At 55.0% G+C, this 18,457-nt stretch overlaps 1 protein-coding gene across 1 annotated transcript in view; it reads right to left on the bottom strand.

The window, feature by feature from the left end:
- Positions 1 to 1,511: 1,511 nt before the first annotated feature.
- Positions 1,512 to 18,457, bottom strand: part of LOC144732036 (rho GTPase-activating protein 22-like) — a 36,403-nt gene continuing 19,457 nt past the window's right edge. Inside the window, exons 4-9 of the mRNA XM_078613233.1 lie at positions 16,279 to 16,522; positions 15,223 to 15,355; positions 14,226 to 14,299; positions 12,617 to 12,738; positions 8,863 to 10,147; positions 1,512 to 8,379 (exon numbers count right to left, since the gene is read on the bottom strand). Of these exons, the coding sequence (XP_078469359.1) occupies positions 8,130 to 8,379; positions 8,863 to 10,147; positions 12,617 to 12,738; positions 14,226 to 14,299; positions 15,223 to 15,355; positions 16,279 to 16,522 (2,108 nt within the window). The 3' untranslated portion in view covers positions 1,512 to 8,129. The remainder of the gene's footprint in view (positions 8,380 to 8,862; positions 10,148 to 12,616; positions 12,739 to 14,225; positions 14,300 to 15,222; positions 15,356 to 16,278; positions 16,523 to 18,457) is intronic.

Raw genomic sequence — 18,457 nt, 5'->3', positions numbered from 1 at the left:
TCAATCTCTCTGGGCCCCTTTTACAACCCTTTTACAAATTGCCACCACCACATCCTGCCTCCCGAAGGTGGGAAACCCCCCTCTAAAGCCACGCCCGGCGTGACTCAACTGATGACTTCACCAAGCCCTGCCCATCACCTCCCATCAGCAGCACACGTGGGAATAGAGGTGGTTTCGTGCTACCTGATTAGTCGAGTGACAGAACCAATAATCCATTACTTGAAACATCGGATAACCCAGCTCTTGTATAACCTCTAAAAGTCACAGAGCAAAGCAAGGTCTTTTGGTACTTTCATGGCCAGGCTTCAGTGCGAGCGCAGTGGTGGTCGCGGTGGCGATGGATTTGCCGGCCACGGTGGTGGTGGTGGCAACTCTGGTGGACCATTGGTGGACCATGTAAAAGTGGCAGTGCATGAGCCACCCAACCTCCAGCTAGTCGGTAGTACAGCAATCGGTCTGCGCTTTTCTCCCACACTCACCACAAAAAAAATGTACTTTATATGTCATTCTTGACATAAAATACATTTATACCTGTGAAAAAATAGCACCGATTCCCAAACAAAGACCCTGATGGATAAAGGAGTTTTGAGACTCAGCGTGGCTTTTCAAAATGAGTTTTCGTCGAAGGAGGGAACACGTCTGAGAGCACGTCCGCTCCGGAAATGGATCGATGAAATCCGCTCACGTTGCGAGGAGCCGTACGGATTGCTGTGCCGCAAAAGCACGAGTGATGGCGACCGTTTACACAGGCCTCCATCCGGCAGTGGATAGATCATGGCTGATGATGATAGGGCATTAAAACATGACGGAAGGTTTCACCAAAAGAGGGTTGGTTCGGGGGAACAGTCGTTAAGTCGAGCGCTAGGATTACAAGCTGGCAGTTTTCATTACAGGAATTATTGTCGCAGGCTTTGGCGAGTGAAATGAAACATCAATCAACAGCAGCTGATTACAGAGTTCGTTTTGCGAAATCGTGAGGTTGCTCCACGGCTTCCTAGGCGATTAAACGTGGAAAATATTTGGCCAGAACCAGGTCATCGACACAAGGCCCACACTGACCAGCGCGCCACATAACACGCGTGCGTCTAAACGTTGTACAAGGCGGTGAAGGTGCAGCCCTGCAATTGCTTGCTCGCACCGATGTTATCGGAAGGGGCCTCTACTAGAGGGAGTGATATAAAGCCCCTGTGGGCCAGGGTATGATGACCCACCGAGGTCACACTCTTGCAAATAAGACATCCTGGGCCACCTGAGTTGTCACATGGTTAAAGAAATATGAACTTTGACTCCACTTTCAACTACTCTTCCACGGTGGCAAAGACTTCTTGGAAGAGCTGCGAGTACCCACGCTTTACCCCGCCGCAAGGGCCCTGGCCGAGCGAGTGACCGAGCGGTGGCCCAGTTGGTACCACTGGGTGGACTCAAGCGGTGGTGGGCAGAGTTGGGTGGTGGAGATTTAAGAAATCTTCCCAAAATAACGCACCAGGCAAAAAAATAAAATCGTCGTTGGGTATTTTTTTGTTATGGTTTTATTATTACTATGATAATTTTTCAAAAAAAAGTTTGACGTTTCTGTTCAAATGAAACAAAACTCTCATATCCACACACGTCCCTGGTAAATAGTGTATGTATGTTTACTACCGAGCAATAACTGAGTTCTAAATTGTACCATGTTATATAATTATCTTGCCTTCCGCTGGCAATAAATAACGCAAGGTCGCCAATTGTCAAGCATAAATAACGGCAGTGTTACAAATCCGAAATGAGATCATCCCGTGGCCGGCGCTGATGTCAAGTCGCGTGTACATCGAGGAGGAGAGTAGTGCTTAAATACCGATCGCCAGGCTGAGAGAGAAACGTTGCAAAATGTGCGTCCGCGCGCGTGCCACGGTGAAATGTACAATCCACGAGAGAACGAGACGCGCCGCAGAGATTCCGAAGGGTGCCGAGCCGACGGCGCTGGTACATGGTACCATCACGGAGCTCTTCAATTATAGCAGTCTACATAACCGAGTGCAATTGATCAAAATTCGCATGTCTAGATATATACGTTTCTTTATATAATATATCGTCGTAGTAATAAATAATAATAAAGATTTAAAAACGAAACGGTGATGTAAAAAAGTGATCGTTCCAAAACGCTCGCGGTGCCGCCGCCGCTGCCATTTTCAGGTTGTGGCAGGACGAGAGACTCCGCGTCACGGGCGCGCTCGCAGCACGAGGCTGGGGGGAATCATCGCTGCCGCAACCCCCCACCCCACCCCCAACCCCGACGGGGAGAACTCCTGTCGCTCCACAGTTAAGGCGCGGAGAAATGTCTCCGAGTCTGTCGTGAACCGCTCGGCACGGTGCCAGCCACGGCGGCTGTGGGGGATTGGGGGGCACCGTCCACATATCACGGCTTGGCACGTGCTGCCCCCCCCCCCGCTCGCTCTTCAGCTTGTGGGGGTCTCGAGTCTCGCGCCGGGAGGGGGGGGGGGTTAGGGGTTCACCCCGTGATTGCGTGCGAAGCGACTCTCGGCTCGGGGCTCAACGCCCCGAGGGCTCGCGACACCGATCGTAGTTTCTGTTTAACACAATTGCCTCTGTGTCCCAGTTGCGTGGAGAGGGCGGGTTCGCTCTGCCGTGCCAGGCTGGCTGTGTGCGTGTGTGCGTGTAAGGTTGCGCGTGTGTGTGCGTGTGCGCTACGGTTGTCACCTTTGACGGAAGAGAAACGGGACCTATCACGTGAAGCGGAATATCTCACGGTCTCGGAAGGAGAATGACTCGCGAGGGAGTGGTGTTGTAACATCATCGTCGTCGTTGTTGTTGTTGTTGTTATTATCAAACTGATCAAAACAACATGGGAAGAGTCGCAGGTTCCCCAGGAGAAGAAGATGAACACGAGGACGATCGCGGGGAAATGCCAGGGGCAGGTGGCACCCCCCCCCCCCCGGTGTCCCGCTTACATGGTCAGGCTCAGCGCACTGCACTCCCCATCCTGACAGCACGGCAGCTGCGATTGTATGCCACGCACGTCGCTGTCAGCAAGTCGCAGCTTCACGGGTTGATTAAAAAAGAAAGTTAACTTGTCTTTACACTCTCAGAGGATATACAAATGAGTACCAGCTCCACTGCCCTTCGAATATGCAGCAGTCACACACGTACACTCAAACCTGACTCAGCCTAAACCGATTCTCCAGCGGCGTGGTTGCTGTGATGAACACCAGCAACTGGGGAGACAAAGGTGGCCAGGCATGAGCGGTGCAGAATAAAACCTTCTTCATAGCACGCGGAGCCTGGCCCTTGCCGGGCGTTTGCTGACAGCACCTCTCCTCCCAGCAGTCGATAAGGCAAAGTGGGGGGGGGGGGGGGCAACGTTTGCCTCTGCCAGCTGTGCCCCGTGTCTGTTGCGTGACGTCTTCCGCAGTAAATAGATACACACCGAACTTCAAGGAATATTCGTTTTTGTGGTTTTTTACACTTTGGTTTTACTCAACTTTACGTTTCTCTATTTATTTTGTGGAATATATCGTTAATGTTTAATTCTGTTCGCCGAGGTTTCTATTTTATTTTTACCTTTTAAATTTAAGATCTTGTAGAGACACACAGAGAAACGAGGGCCTTTCAATAAGTAAAAACAATACTTTAATGAATTCTGGGATTTAGATTAGTTTTGTTTAAATAGAAATCGTAGAGGGACATGACCATAATATTATATGGAGATTATATTTTCCTTCAGAATTTGTAGTTGTCACCGTGATTCGTAAAGCTGTCACCATATTACAGCAGCGGTGATGCACGACTGCAAATCCAGGGATGGTGGATCACACAAAGATTGAGGAACTCCGTTGCCATGGGCGTTGGGGTTGTCATACCCTGGCTTGCCGGGCAACAACAAAAGCGTGGACTTCCACCTCAACTAAACTTTTAATTTTAACGGGTAAGGCCCACTCAGCTTATAGCTCTTTTTTTAGAAGCGACCTGGCCACAAATGATAGCTCAACAAAGTGGCTTATGTGGACATTTATAGCAAACGCATGTTGCTTCTAAATGTGGGGGGGGGGGGGGACCAAAGGACCTGGAGAAACATGCACGCGACCACGCGGAGAGACACGCAAACTCCAAATATACAGCAGGCGTCAGGGTCGGTGTCGAACCCACGACCTCCTGTATACTAGGCGAGGTAGTTAACATCTCCTAGCCACCGCGGCGCTCCACCTGCTCAGTCCTGGGTAGAGTGCTGATAGCCCCTCGCACAAGTGGGGTTTCTCTTGCTGCTCTGGTTCTCCTGCCACATGTAAGCACCCATTAATTCTCTGAAAACATCTTCGTATATAGAGGACCGCAGAACTTGGGCAATTTATGGCACAAGCTCAGCGGCCCGGCTGCTTTCCTGATCGTCTGCGGTTCCTCGCGCCTCTGAGTCGTTCGCTCTCTTCGCAAGGGAGCGAATTCTGTACGGCGCATTACAAATATGAATTACTATCATTTATTTTGTGATGAACTTCACTTGCCCTTCACACCCTCAAAGGAAAAATAAGTTAATGCGCATCTCAGATTTCCTAATGTGCACGTGTGCAAGGGCATACATGATCACATAGCACATGCTGTCCAGCTGCAAAATGTAGAAAATAAATATCGCGCATGAGTAACAGGTGAATTTTCCCATTAACTACACATTTCTTTGACTAAAATCATACTTAAACAGGTTACATATGAATTATTGAGCGTCTGGACTTGATGGGGGGGGGGGGGGAAATAGTTGCAGAAAAATATTTTAACACATGTCCACTGCAAGACAGATTCTGCTCAATTTGTGTCTTGGAGAATGGTAATGTCATCCTGATTTTGGTTGAAAAAGCACCATTTTATCAAGAAAATACCACGACTTTTTTTTTAGTTTTTACTCAAATCTGGGGAACCGAAAAAATCCTTTCTCTACTCATCAAGGCTCCTTGTGTTCCGGCACACCATCATTAGGCTCGATCGGCACAGGATGGACTCCATGAGATGACTTTGGCACCGTCAAGATGCGCCCAGGAGTGCACCCAGTCAATGTGACAAACGCCTATTTTTCTCCACCGTGCAGCTCGGGAGGATTCGCCGATGGCTATTTCCACTGCGCGAGCCGAACCGTGCCGCTGACACGTCACGTGCAACGGAAGGGCCGAGACGCGCGCCGGTGGCGGCTCGGTGGACGCTGCATCCTCACAGGGTACCGATTCGACGTCACGCGCAAATGAGCGTGCGCGTCGTTAGCCCCGGCTCGCTTGGCCCTGCTTGGCCTCCCCTCCGAGCCAGATTCCGGTGTCGTATTGCATGAGGCCAGCGTAGAAACGTTTTTTTTTTTCGGCTCGGCATGGCAAATAGCCAGCGGAAACCACACCGTGCCGTGATGGCCCGGTGCTGGTTTGGCTTGGAATGCGCCCGTGGGAAAAAGGGGGTACAAATGATGTTGCCAGGGCAGCAATGAACAACCTGGACCAGACTCATGATTACCTGACACCAGGAGTGCACAACTCCAGTCCTTGTGGGCCAGAACCCCTGCAGGCTGTACAGATAGTGCAGAATATCCCACTGCTTCATAGCTGCGAGCGATGAATAAGGTCTGAGCAAATTATGTCGTCAATTAAGGGCTCGGGCCAATGAGAGCTCGCTTGGAACGAAAACCTAGAAACGTAGATTCTTTGTTTTGCCGGCTCCGCGGAACCGGAGTTGTGCTCCCCTTGCTTCACACGGCTTTAAAACCTCGATGTCCTGAGAGCCCACGCCACGAGTGGACAGTTCACGTCAAAGTAACCCATTTCGATTGAATACGGTGACAATTTGTCACTGGAAACTGTGCCGCGTCCACTCTCCCGTTTTGCCTCGACCGCCACAACTCTCCACGCTACGTGCTGCACATCCCATTTGTGAGTTCAAGGCTGGATAAGGACCTCCCCCCACACCGTGCGGGTCGTGGGGAGGGGGGTGGGGGGTTATTTGAGCATACTTCGCCACGCTAATCAACGCGCGTTGGTGAAGAGCGGAGAGCGTAGAAGTACAGTGCAACGATGGACTTTTGCTGCGCTGCCCTCTGCTGCCCACGACGACGCCGCCCCGTATCCTCCAAGCGACCTGCCGTGCACGGCGGTCACCCCTCTGAAGCGCTGCCCAGGCTCAACCCTGGCTTGGCTTTCGAGGCCTGACGAGACTGGGCACGTTCCGGGTGATGTGATCATTGCGGGGGGTGGGGGAGGGCGCTCGCAATCTCGCCCTGCGAGCAAAATCCACGCAAAAGCGCCGCGTGCATCTTCTGGCCGGGGGGGGGGGGTCATGGATTTTAGCGCAAAGCTGTTCACGGCTCGACGTCAACCCAGCCCACCGGCCACCTGGCGGGAGCGGTCGCGGGCGCCGTGGGGGGGGGGGTTAGGAGAGGGATTTCATTTTTGGTTTCATGGCTAACGGTGAAGAGAATCTCATGGCCTGGAGCTTTGCAAGCGAGTCTGGGCGTAGCAGCAACCGAAGTGCACGTGGCTCTGTCCCGACGATTAGGAGGGTCCTGCCGCACGTGAGCACGGACACGCGCGCAGTCCAGCACGCCGCTGCCGCATTGCCTACATCGCTCAAATAGCACCTTGGTTAGCGTCCGTAAGAAATGTCCGTCTGGAGTCATCGCCCGATGCAGAAATCGAAGTTGTTCATCTTTGTTCACCTCCGTGGACAAAAAGGGGAAGGCGACATCCGTTGCCGTCCGTCCGGCGGAGGGATCTCTCCGAGATTAATTGCCGCCGCTGCGGCAAAGGTCGCCATCGCTCCTTACGAACAGTCCCATGTCGACCTTGAGCTCTCTCGCGTCCAAAGGCCGGAATGTTCTTCCTCCTTCCCGACACGCGTTCCCGGCCCCGCCGTGTGTCGTTGGGCACAACGCCCCGCGGCGTTTCAGCTCCATGCGTCTGTAGCTCCCTTGAAGCTCCCAGCGGGTGGTAGAGAAACTTGGGAAGGTCGCACCGAACGACACTCGGTACAAAACGAGAACGCGTCGGGGAGCTGTGCAGGACGAACCGCGAGAACCCAGGTGGTCGTGATTGTATCCCTCGCTGCCACTCCTGTAACTCTGATCGTAGCCATCACCAAAACGAGAACTTTGTCCCCATGTATCCGACATTAAGCATAATCCCCAACCGTAACCCCAAACGTAACGTAATTTCTCGCACACAAATTATATTAATTGCATTGTTATTTAACTAATACTGCCTCCGGCGATCCATGGCACTACGAGGAAATGCCCGGATGACCCTTTAAGATCTCCTCTTAACGATAACACGGGCACCCTAACGCCAATGCGATAACCCTGACCCGAATACCTCATGTAAAATTGTTGTTTTTAATACAAATTCTTACGCTCCAACGCACTGTGATCATAGTTCTAAAACGCCAAGCCGAAACAATGAGACCCGAATCGGTGGCGTCACGTAGTTGGCACGAGCCCCGTAGCAAGGTACGAAATGGGGCCACTCCCTGTCCAAATTCAATTTCCTCGCCTTCTTTGCAGCCCAGCGCCTGGGCCACTCCAGGCTGTGGGCCCCCGGTGCAGTCGCACCGCCTGCACACTCGGTAGCTACGCCACGGACCCCAACCCTTACACAACAACCCTGACTTTTACACACCAGGACCCTAACCCTAACGCGGTAACCGTAGCAGGGAGACCGACGCCGAACCTAACAAAAAAGTCCCTGACGCTAAGGCGGCGACCCTAAAGCGCTGACCCCCTTTGACCCTAACACAGTCACGTCGGCTCTCTTCATTTCTCAGAGCTTCATTTCGGCCGGGTCCGTCCGGGAAAATATCCGGTGAGAAACGAAGCCTTAGTCGTCCCCCTGATGTCTTGGCGCTCTCCCGCCACGAGCTTCGTTTCTACCAACAGTCGTTCTGTCTCGCCGCTACTGTCGACCCGTGCATAACAACAACAACAACAAACAACAACAACAAACGGACGAGACCTCTGCGGCGGTGGCGGTGTGTCGACGCTCGTGCCTCGACCCGTCGCCAGGCTTGCGTCCCAATCTCCGCAACCCGCCGTGGAGGCCAAGGACGGCCGGACCCCCGAGCGGGAGGTCACGCGGGTCGCCGGTCGACCCGGCGTGCCCGCGACGGCACGCCCGCGGCTACCGCGGCTGCGGGTGGCCGCGGCGCTTGGGCATCTGGGCGCTCTCGGGCTGGCCGGTGTCGGAGAACGACGCGAAGAAGTGCTCCATCTCCCGCTGGAGGACGCGGTTGCGCGCCTCGGCGTCCTGGCGGGCGCGCTCCGCGTTGCGCTGCCGGATCTCGGCCATGCGGTGCCGCGCGCGCTCCTGCTCCAGCTCCTCGGAGAGGCGTTCGGCTCGCCGGCAGGCGTCCACGCCGCTCGCCTCCAGGCTGCGACGCGGAACGGGCACCGAGGGGCACGCACGCGCGCAGAGACAGAGGCACCCCGCTTAGAGCCGCGCCAGACCGTCGGGTGCGCTGTTAGCGAGCGACCGTGAGGGGCGACGCGGCACACGAGGGGGTGGGCGGCCAGCACCACGCCCCGGCCGTCTCTCTGTCCCCCGGTAGTGATGTCTGCACACCGCAATGGGTAATCGTTTACGGGTGTGACTTAGGGGAGGTTCAGATATTCGTCACCGATGTCGGCCGTGAGTGTCAAATGAAATTCGGGTCATCGGGTTTGTAGGGTAGCGTGCCAATGTACTAAACTCCCGCTCCCCACATCAACACACACACACATCTGCGCGCACACACGTGGACACGCGCAATTTTACATCTAAATCTATCCCGGTAGCAGCTGGTCCTGGCAGTTGTGCATCCAATTCCAAAGAACAACAACAACAACATCAACACCGTTGCCAACAACAGCGCTACCTTTTTATCCTCTGCTCGTACTCGGCCTTCTGTCGACTCAGCTCCATCTTGAGCTCCACGACGAGCTCCTGCATGGCCTCGTGGTGCGACTCGTCGGGATCGCACCCCAGCGGCCCGGCCCCGCCCGGCCCGGCTCCCCCGCAGGGGCCGCCCACCAGCGGCAGCGGCGGCGGCGCCAGCGGCGGCGCGAGCGGCAGCGCCAGCGGCAGCAGCGTCGGCTCGTTGATGCGGCTCGTGGTGGTCGTGGTGACGCTGCTCCGCACGCACACCTCTACCCGCTCCACCAGGCCCTCCAGCTGCGCGGGGAGGGCGCCCCGCGGCTCCGCGCGCCCTCCCCGCGGCTCGCCGTAGCCGCAGTCGCGGAAGGAGCACGCCGGCGTGGAGCCACACGCGGAGGCCGCGACGTCGCCCAGCGAGATCTCGCACGACGAGCTAGACCACGTCGCGCCGCTGTCCACGCTGCGCCGCTCCTCCGAATTGCCGGCCGACGGGCTCTCGGCCGGCACGTTGTCGTACGTGGAAATCCGCTGCAGCGTGGCCGAGCCGCCCACGCCGCCGCCCACGCAGCCGGCGCCGAGGCCGCCGCGGCACCCGCCGGCCCGCTCGGGCCCCGGCGGCCTGCGGTTGTGCTCGCGGATCGTGGCGTAGCCGTTGGCGGCCCAGAGGCGCGACGAGCACTCCAGCGTGTCGGACGCGACGCGCCGCGACGTCGGCGGCGGCGGCACGGGGCCGAACCGCGGGCCGCCGCCGCCCGACCTCGGCGAGCCGGTCTCGCGGCCGCCGGTCAGGGGGCGGCCGGGCCCGGCGCGGTACGGCGCCTCGCCGCAGCCGCCGACGGCCGCGCCGAGCGAGCCGTTGGCGACCGCGCCCTTGCCGAAAGGCGCGGCCGTGCCCCTCCGCGCGGCCGCGGCCCGCGGGCTCCCAAGCGGGTCGGCCACCGCCGGCAGCGGGCGGCACCCCGCCCCGCCGGCGCCCACGGAGCGGCCGCGGAAGACGACGGCGGCGCCCGGCTCGGAGCCGCTGGTGCACGTGTCGGACTCGGAGAGCGGTAAGGCCCCCCACGCGGAGGGGCGGCCGCCCCCGGCCGGCGGCCCGCACGACGCCGTGCCCCCCCCGCCGGAGAGAAGCGGCGGCGGACCCTCGCGGGCGTCCTTGCGCAGGCCTTCGGGGCGGCCCAGGCTGCCCGGGGGCAGGCGGGACACGTGGACGTCGACGCACGGCCGCGGGAAGAGGCGGTGCTGCTCGGCAATGAACACCTCCATGAGCTGCTGGATCAGGGGGGCTCCTGTGGCGTGGGGTGGCGGGGCGAGGGGTGGGGGGGTCGTCAGCTTGAGGTGCGACACACATTTATTGTTGTGATTTATGTAGCGACATTGAAAAATTATTTAGATTCTTGAAAAAACTGTGGGTTGAATGCAACTGTCTCTAATTCACTCACAATTAAATGCTAAAGATGTATTCATAAGTCAAAGGGGGGGGGGGGTGGTGGGGGGGGGGGGGTTCGGAGGAGTGTTGGCGCAATGGTTAATGCACTGCGCTCGGTAACTCCTGTCCCTTCACCAGCCCACACTGACCAGTGTGGTGAGGTATGGTCAGACTCCAGGACCAACATGGAATGGGGAGGCCTTCATTCAGCAACGGTAACATGACATTATTAAGATGGCTGATAATGTCATATCCCCGCGCCTCATTTGTGGAAGATGTAATGACTCTCAGTGGTAAGCAAAGAGCAATGAGATTAACAGAAGAGCCTCCACTGTAAAACTATCATCTGGCGACCACCCGCTGCGACGATGGTAACATTTGTCCCAGTCGAGTACAGGCGGGAACATCGCTTGGACTAGCCGACAAGCTCCTTCCCCCAACAGCCATCACCACCACCGCCGCCCCCCCGAGCCAATTACACACTCGCAGACGATCTCACCGCTCACAAGTCGGAGCAAGGTGAGCACTGGTCGTCACGCTTGGTCCCACGCCCCACGCTGGCTTCGTCTTTTTCCAGGTTTCTTTCTTTCAGCCATGACGTAAATACGGAACGTTCGTCACGCGCCATATTATGTCGCAAGATTCGCGAATAAATTTTTTTAAATTTTAAACGTCAAATTTTAGTTTGTTACGCTATTTCATACGCGCAGCTCGCATCTTTTGTTACGAATGTTTTTTTTTAAGTCGGGGGGTCGGGGGAGTTTTTTTGAGAGAGCCACGGAAATCTGTCGCAGGCTATAAATAGGAGTCAGAGCAACACGCCGGCGTGCATTTGTACCTCCAGCAGGGAAGGAGCCGGTGAGTCATTGTGGTTATTTCTCATGCAGCTGCAGATAGCCCGCAATTATTTCCAAGCCTTTAGCGGAGGAAATAAAAATGCTAGAAACGAGTCTCGCAAGCAAACCTCTCTTGAACTGGCGGGCATAGGGAGAGGATAAAGAAGAAAATGAAAACAACTATTTGGAGCTTACGGTGCGGCAGTCATCACTGGCCGTGATCTATCCGCTGCTGGATGAAGGCTTCCCCAAGCCGGCACTATTCCTCTCACGGCCTCGCGAGGCGATGATCCTCGCTCCATCTCTGCGGTGTCTTGTTTACTTTTGGCTCCTAATAAAGGAAGCCACGGGAGCTATGCACTTTTAAATCTCGATTTAAAACGAATTTCTTCAGAACCGCTTTGTGCGTTCAGTCTGTTGTCCTTCCCCCGCACCTCCGATTAGCACGGTTGGCTACGTACGGTGTGAAGGCATTTTAACATACAACATACAAGATACACGTACAACATACAGTAAGTTCTGCTATAACGCATGTTTTCAAAACGCGAATTGGATATAACGTGATTGAGTGAGCAAAATTACGTTTACTTTTGGCTTGGTGTGTGTCTCGCTCGGTATGTCTCTCTCTGCATGTGTGTCTGCCTATGCTCTTCCCGTGTCTGTGTTTTATCATTCATTCTGACCTGATGATGCTTGCTTGTCTTGCAACCGAAACGTCCTATTCTATTATTATTTGATTTTATTTTCTACGTGACTTTACCGAAAGAACCGAAGAGAATTACGTCGCACGAATCGAAATGAGCGGTCGCATGGCTGCCTCAACGTAACATCGTCACACGAGGCAGCGGGATGCTGCTGGATACTTAGAGATGCTACCCACGTGCCTCAGTCTTTGTTCGGCCTGCGTACGCATCTCACCGTGTTATCGTGGACTGTGCTTTACCATTTTTTATATAATATTTATAACGCAACTTTTCCATAACGAGGTGCTCTTCAGAAACGCAACTACCGCGTTATAGGAGAACAGACTGGACACACGTACACACGTACACACGTACACACGTACACACGTACACACGTACACACGTACACACGCTCCGTGGGTCGTGTCAAGCACTGGCCGTCATCCTTCTCAGTGTCGTGTCCTGGCCGAGCCCATCTAATCCTCCTGCAGTCATCACAATGATGGTCAAACGTGCACTCTCCATGATTCTTTTGCACATTTTTCAGCACCGGGTTAAGAGCATTGACTCAATTCGCAGCCACGGCGAACATCGGTGGCGAGTGACACCTTGTCACCAACGCGAGTCGACCAGCATAGCAAAGTATCATCAAACAGCCCACCATGACGGACACGGGATAGGGAGGCCTTGGAGTCGACGGGGTGGGGGGGCGGCAGTGAGACTCGATGGGGGGGGGGGGGGGGCGGCAGTGGGAGTCACACGGGCCCTAATGGTAAAGACGATTGCGTGTCGCGGAGGACAAGGACGCACCTTCCATGATGGAGGCCGGGTCTTCTGTCTTGGGCCGCAGGATGTTGGGCCCGAACACGGTGGCCAGGTTCTGGATGCTCATCTTGTTGACGACCGCGTGGGACTGCACCTCGTCCAGGAAGCTGCACGCGGGCCACGCCGGCGGCAGCGGCGGCGAGAGGAGAGGGCACACGCTCGATCACGCGATGTCGGGCACAGCCACCAGGGCTCGATAACGGCGAGACCCCGGTCCACGAACCTTGGAGCCGTCGTCATCGAGAGCGAAGCCCCAAAGTTTCGTCTTCAGCTCAATCACGGTGCTCAGCACGGTATGTATAACTTATTTCGCACCGTACGTGGCCAATCGTGCTAATCGGAGGTATGGGGGAAAGACAACAAACTAAACACAAAACGCAGATCGAAAGAAACGAGTTTTCGCTCCAGTGGCTTCCTGATATCGGACGGAAGAGTGTTCCAGATGGCCGCAGAAGCGAACTTGAAAGCGTGCGATGCGGTGATCGTCTTTGTTGGATGGCCAGCAACAAGCCGCTGCGACCCACCACGACTGGACATATGTGAAAAAGAGCTTCATAGCTCTCCAGGGTAAAAAAAGATTCTGATTTTGTCTAGTGACTCAGCGCCGATAAAATGATTTCAATAATGAACAGTAATCCCTTGCCAACCGCGAGGGTTATGTTCCTGAAAACCCTCGCGGTTGGCAAATCTGCGGTTAGTAAAGTACAGGGCGCATATGGGAAATAGGGGTTAGGGAAACCACGAGCGCGGTCGGACTCATTACAGCTTAAATAACTTGCTTGTTTATTAACTAAACACCGAATACAGCGCATCACGCAATAACATGATCAAACATAAATACACGTGATATTAACTTTACATACCTTTAATATTGACGATGGTCATGACGATAACAATGAGATGACGGGGGAAGGGGTAGTTAGCAGGAGGAGGGGCTCAGCCCACCCTCCCGCTCTTCCTCCAAGCCACAGACGCAACACTCGCAACACTCTCCCCTTCACCACTCGCTGTACGCGTCGGGTCCACGATTAAAGGGCAAAATGAATGTGGACTATACAGAATGTACAACAAAACAGACTGGCAGCTGATCAGCTAAGCAGCGCCACGACGTTTGTAACGACGGCGTCACGCAATGCGATGATGTGACGCTGTAATGCCGCTACGTGTCAACTAGGTCGTGCGCTTTCCTCAACACCGTGCTTACCCGTGGATACTCAAATTTGCAGGCTGCGGTTGTTAAATTGCTACACCGCACATGTATTTCGTGAGACGGAGCGTGAATCGGACCCATCGCGGAGGTAGCAACGTGGAGAAGAGCGAGAGGATTTGGTGGTCGCTGCAGACCCAGAGGTCGTCTCGCGAGAGGCCGCGAGACAACGTGGCGGATGTTACGCAGCGGCGCTGATTTTTATTTCACGACTTTGAGCGCGACGACTCTCCAAGCGAGATGCTCGCGGTCGGTAGACAGGCATACAGAAGTAAATGCGCGTGTACTCAAATCTCAAGGTTGGCAAGGGATTACTGTAAAGCAACAACAAAATAGCCAAAGCACGCTCCCCCCCCCCCCGTGCCAATGTTTGTCTGCGCCAGGCACCTGCAGATGTAGCGCAGGAGGCTGTAGTTGGCTGGAGGCAGCACCTGCAGGCGGCACGACAGCTCCAGAAATCCCTGCGGGAGACGCAAATCGCAGGACGGGGGTCCAGGGGTCAGCATCTATCAATATTTATATATTTATTTAATTTACCACTTCCTTACCTCGGGAAAGCCTCACGACTCTTTATCAGGAGGGTCATACCAGGTTTTCAGAGTAGCGGCTGATGTTGCCGTGTGAAAAGCGGCTGATGTTGCCGTTTCAGCACTGGGATCTGGTGATGGCCACGACACTTTGTGTGTTTTACCAGCTAGGTCCACGGAGCTCTATGGCTCTTTATCAGCAGCGGCCTGGCCACAAATGATGATCGCTCAACAAAGTGGCTCATCACGTGGATATTTAGAAAGCCAAACACTCTCAACGCACGTTGATTCAAAATTTGGAGGAGAAAACTCAGAAGACCCGGAGAAAAATTCACGTGACCACGGGGAGAGAGACACGCAAACTCAAAATATACAGCAGCAGGCGTCAGGGTCGGGACTGAACCAACGACCTCCTGCACACCAGGCGAGGCCCCAATGAAACACACTTTCACTTCGCTATGGGAGGGAAACAGAGAACCCGGAGGAAACCCGTGCAGAGCCGGAGAGAGGAAACACAAACCCGGCACAGAAGAGGGCCCCGAGTCGGGAATCGAACCCGGGCGCCTTCTGCTGTGAGGCGCGGGGGTTGTTGTGTCATTGCGCCAGCCCGGCGATGGGCACCGGTGGCCTCGCCACTTTGATTTTATTCACTTGGGAAACGCGAATCGCCGACGACGCGGTTGTGATACCCCAAAGGGGGCGGGGGGCGGGGCGGTTGGCGCCACGTCGCCGCAGCCGCTGCCACCTGCCCGGCCTCACCTGCCCGGCCTCACCTGCCCGGCCTCACCTGCCCGGCCTCACCTGCCCGGCCTCACCTGCCCGGCCTCACCTGCCCGGCCTCACCTGCCCGGCCTCACCTGCTCGGGCTTGGCATTTAGCAGCTTGGCGCACGCCAGGAAGTCGCCGTAGGCGGAGAAGGGCACCACGGGCTCGGGCAGCTCGCGCAGGTACAGCTTGAGCAGCGATGCCACCGTGTGCACGTCCGTGCTCCTGCACACGCGCGCAAAGACGAAGATTCCCACCCGTCATCACCTTCCAACAGGGGGCAAGTGGTGCCCGTGAGCGAGTAGCACGAGTAGCGGCAACGAGAGTGGCGGGCACAGGGCGGTGCCTTGACCCCCCGCTCCCTGGTGGGCAAAGCTACGAGTTGGGGCCCCCTTGACAATCAGCGTGAGATATGTTTTCAACAACAGTTTGAAAGAAGAGAAACTCATTTAAAACGCGGTTTAAATATATTATCGTGAGAATACTTTCATCTATGCTCCACGTTTTATTTTAGTTTAATATCAGCGGTGATGTAATATTGCGAAGACGGAGCGCCCCTGCAGTGTTAAATGTTCGAGACCATGAGCGTCACGGTCATGTGACTAGGCAAGAGGAGCCGCGACAGTGAATAGCTTCGAGGTGCGACGGTGCGTGACAAAGCAAATGTTGTGGCCCCACCTGACCGATCGCGCACCCCCTGAGCTGATCATGTCGTCACTATGCCACTGAGTGGCACCGATGGAGGCTAGCACCGCACCTCCAATTAGCACGGTTGGCTACGTACGGTGTGAAAGAAGTTCAACATACAGTACACACCACGCCCGGCCACCTTAGTCTCCCTCGTGGCGATGATGACACACTGCACCGTGTATTCATTTAAGGCACACCAAGAAAGAGGCATCCCACTTCGAGATTTCACAGAATCTTGGGTGTGCTGTGAGCGAACGCCCGGCCGTATTTGTTCTCCCCAGTGGTGATGTTTACACACCGCACCAGGTCCTCATTTATCGTTGAGACGGCCTAGGGGAGGTCCAGGACTGGATCAGATATTCGCCACTGATGCTGCTCATGAGGGGGTATCAAAGTCGTCGGGTCGCCGAGTTCGTGGTAGTGAACATCTCGCCACCGTGGCGTGCCCCCCAGCTGACCCGTCAAAGCTGGGCCTCTCTCCGCAGTCGAAGGCCCGCTGAAGGTCGCGCACGAGGCTGGCCTGACCCGGCATGCGGAAGAGGCCCTCCTCGGCGAGGCCGCGCTCGCGGATGAAGCTCACACACTGCTGCACGACGCGCGGCGCGGGCGGCAGGCCCGCCGGGGCGCCCGGCGGCACGGTGGCGTGGCCGCAGTGCTGCCGCTCCCAGCGCACCGTCTCCTCCAGACGCTGGCCGAACACGCCTGTGTGTGCGAGTGCGTGCGTGCGTGCGCGTGAGGTGGGAGACAAGTGGGGAGCGGTAGTGTGGAAGCGGTTAGCGCGCTGCGCTTCGAACCCGGCGGCCCGAGTTCGAATTCCCGCTCACGGCCAACACCGGCGACAATAATCTGAACCGGTTCTGGGGTCTCCCCTAGGTAGACTCAGCCTCAAATGAGTACCTGGCGAGATGTGTAAACATCGCCACTATGAAGACAAAGTCGGCCGGGCGTGATGATGACCACCCACCCCCTCGTGTGCCATGCCGGCCTTCATAGGTGCTGCTCGCTAACAGCCTGTTAAGGCTCTATGGGGGATCTGAGTCTTTGGTGATAGACACGTGGGGGCGTGTTAGGAATGCGCGGCAGGTTGATTTTGTTTAACCAGGCGAGAACTTGAGAAAGCAAAAGAATAAAATAAAGTCCGGGCGATGAAGTGAATAGAAACCACATGCACAGAGGTGCGGGTGTGCGCGGCGTGATGCACAACCACGCACGTGGGAGACACAACGGGAGCAGTGACAAATGGCTTAGCCACGTGACGACGAGCCACTTCGTTGAGCTGTCATTTGTGGCCAGGTCGCCTCTGAAATATAAGCTAATAGCTCGGTGGGCATTACCTGCTAAAACAAAATAGTTTAGCTTTATTTTCGATTTCTTTCGTGGTTTTCTTATCTTTCCTACACTTTGCACTCCTATTGCTTTGTGCAATGTTTGTTTTTATAACTTTCTGACCTGCCCCTACTCGACATCTGTGAAATAGAGCTTTATAGCTCTTCGGATTCCTCCTCCAGTATAAATAAATATTCTCATTCCATGAACGCGGCTTGCCTGGTTTCACAACCCCTGAACATTGGACTCTCGTCTTGTTCAGGAAGCAGCAGCTGCTGCCATGGGAAAATCTGTTAATCTTCCCGGGAAATCAAAAGTCCCGAGTTTTGTTCAGTTTCAAAATAATAACAGAAACACATCGCTCCACACAATCTGTCTACGTGTACGATAGTTATCTCTCCCACTGCGTGTGGGCAGAGAGAGAGAGAGCATGTGAGTGAGTGTGTGTGTCCATGACACATGTGGATTTGGGGCATACCCAGGGGCCATGCGTGTGTGTACGCAGCATGAGGTGAGTGCGGTTAGGCATGAATCACGATGCACGTAAATTGTGTGATGGATGCAATAACGCAATAATAACACACAAGCCTAACAGTGGAGTGGAGTTGGGGGTCGCCGTGGTTAGCACACTGCATTATTGCACTATGATTCATAATTAAGTTTCTTGAGGGTTGTATCATGTAAGGTATAATGTTAATGTGTTATGGTAACCCTCCATCACCCGACGGAGCCAATCGAATCAAGTCGTCAGGGCATGGCCGAGCGTGCCGATTGATTTCTGCATAACCGGAGGAATGTTTAAAAGGGAAGCAAAAAGCTCAGTGAAAGCTGAGGTCTTGTTAAACACCTTGGTGTAATCTCCAGCAAAACGTAATGTTTCTAAATGTTGCTTGCTTTTTACCATTCCTCCTCCGGTGTTGCTGATAAAACGAAATCAATTGATCGGCACGTGTGCCCATGACGTGACAACTTGGTTTCAATGGCTCTGTTGGGTGGTGGAGGGTTATTGTAAAAAATAAAACGGACATTCCCACACGCTCGAACCCACAGTAAGTTAATAACATAATACAGTAAGTCCCCGCTGAACACGTTGGTGTTCATACGACGCTTCTTCTATTCTTCTATTCGGGAACACTTTTGCACGATGCGGTCTCGCGCGCCGTTATTAAGCAGTTCCTGAGCAGTCGACGACAAACTAGTTTCTTGAGCTGTGTGGCAGAGCTGTGTGATGCAGTACGCGGAATCCATGCACGTGCAGTGCAATAACGCGGGCTGCTGACGGGGAAATGGTACTGCACTGGCAGCAGGGGG

Source organism: Lampetra planeri, chromosome 41 (genome assembly GCF_965212315.1).
Source record: "Lampetra planeri chromosome 41, kcLamPlan1.2.h2, whole genome shotgun sequence".
Taxonomy (NCBI): domain Eukaryota; kingdom Metazoa; phylum Chordata; class Hyperoartia; order Petromyzontiformes; family Petromyzontidae; genus Lampetra; species Lampetra planeri.
The sequence above is the reverse complement of the archived record's forward strand: the minus strand, read 5'-3'. Positions and strand labels throughout refer to the sequence as shown.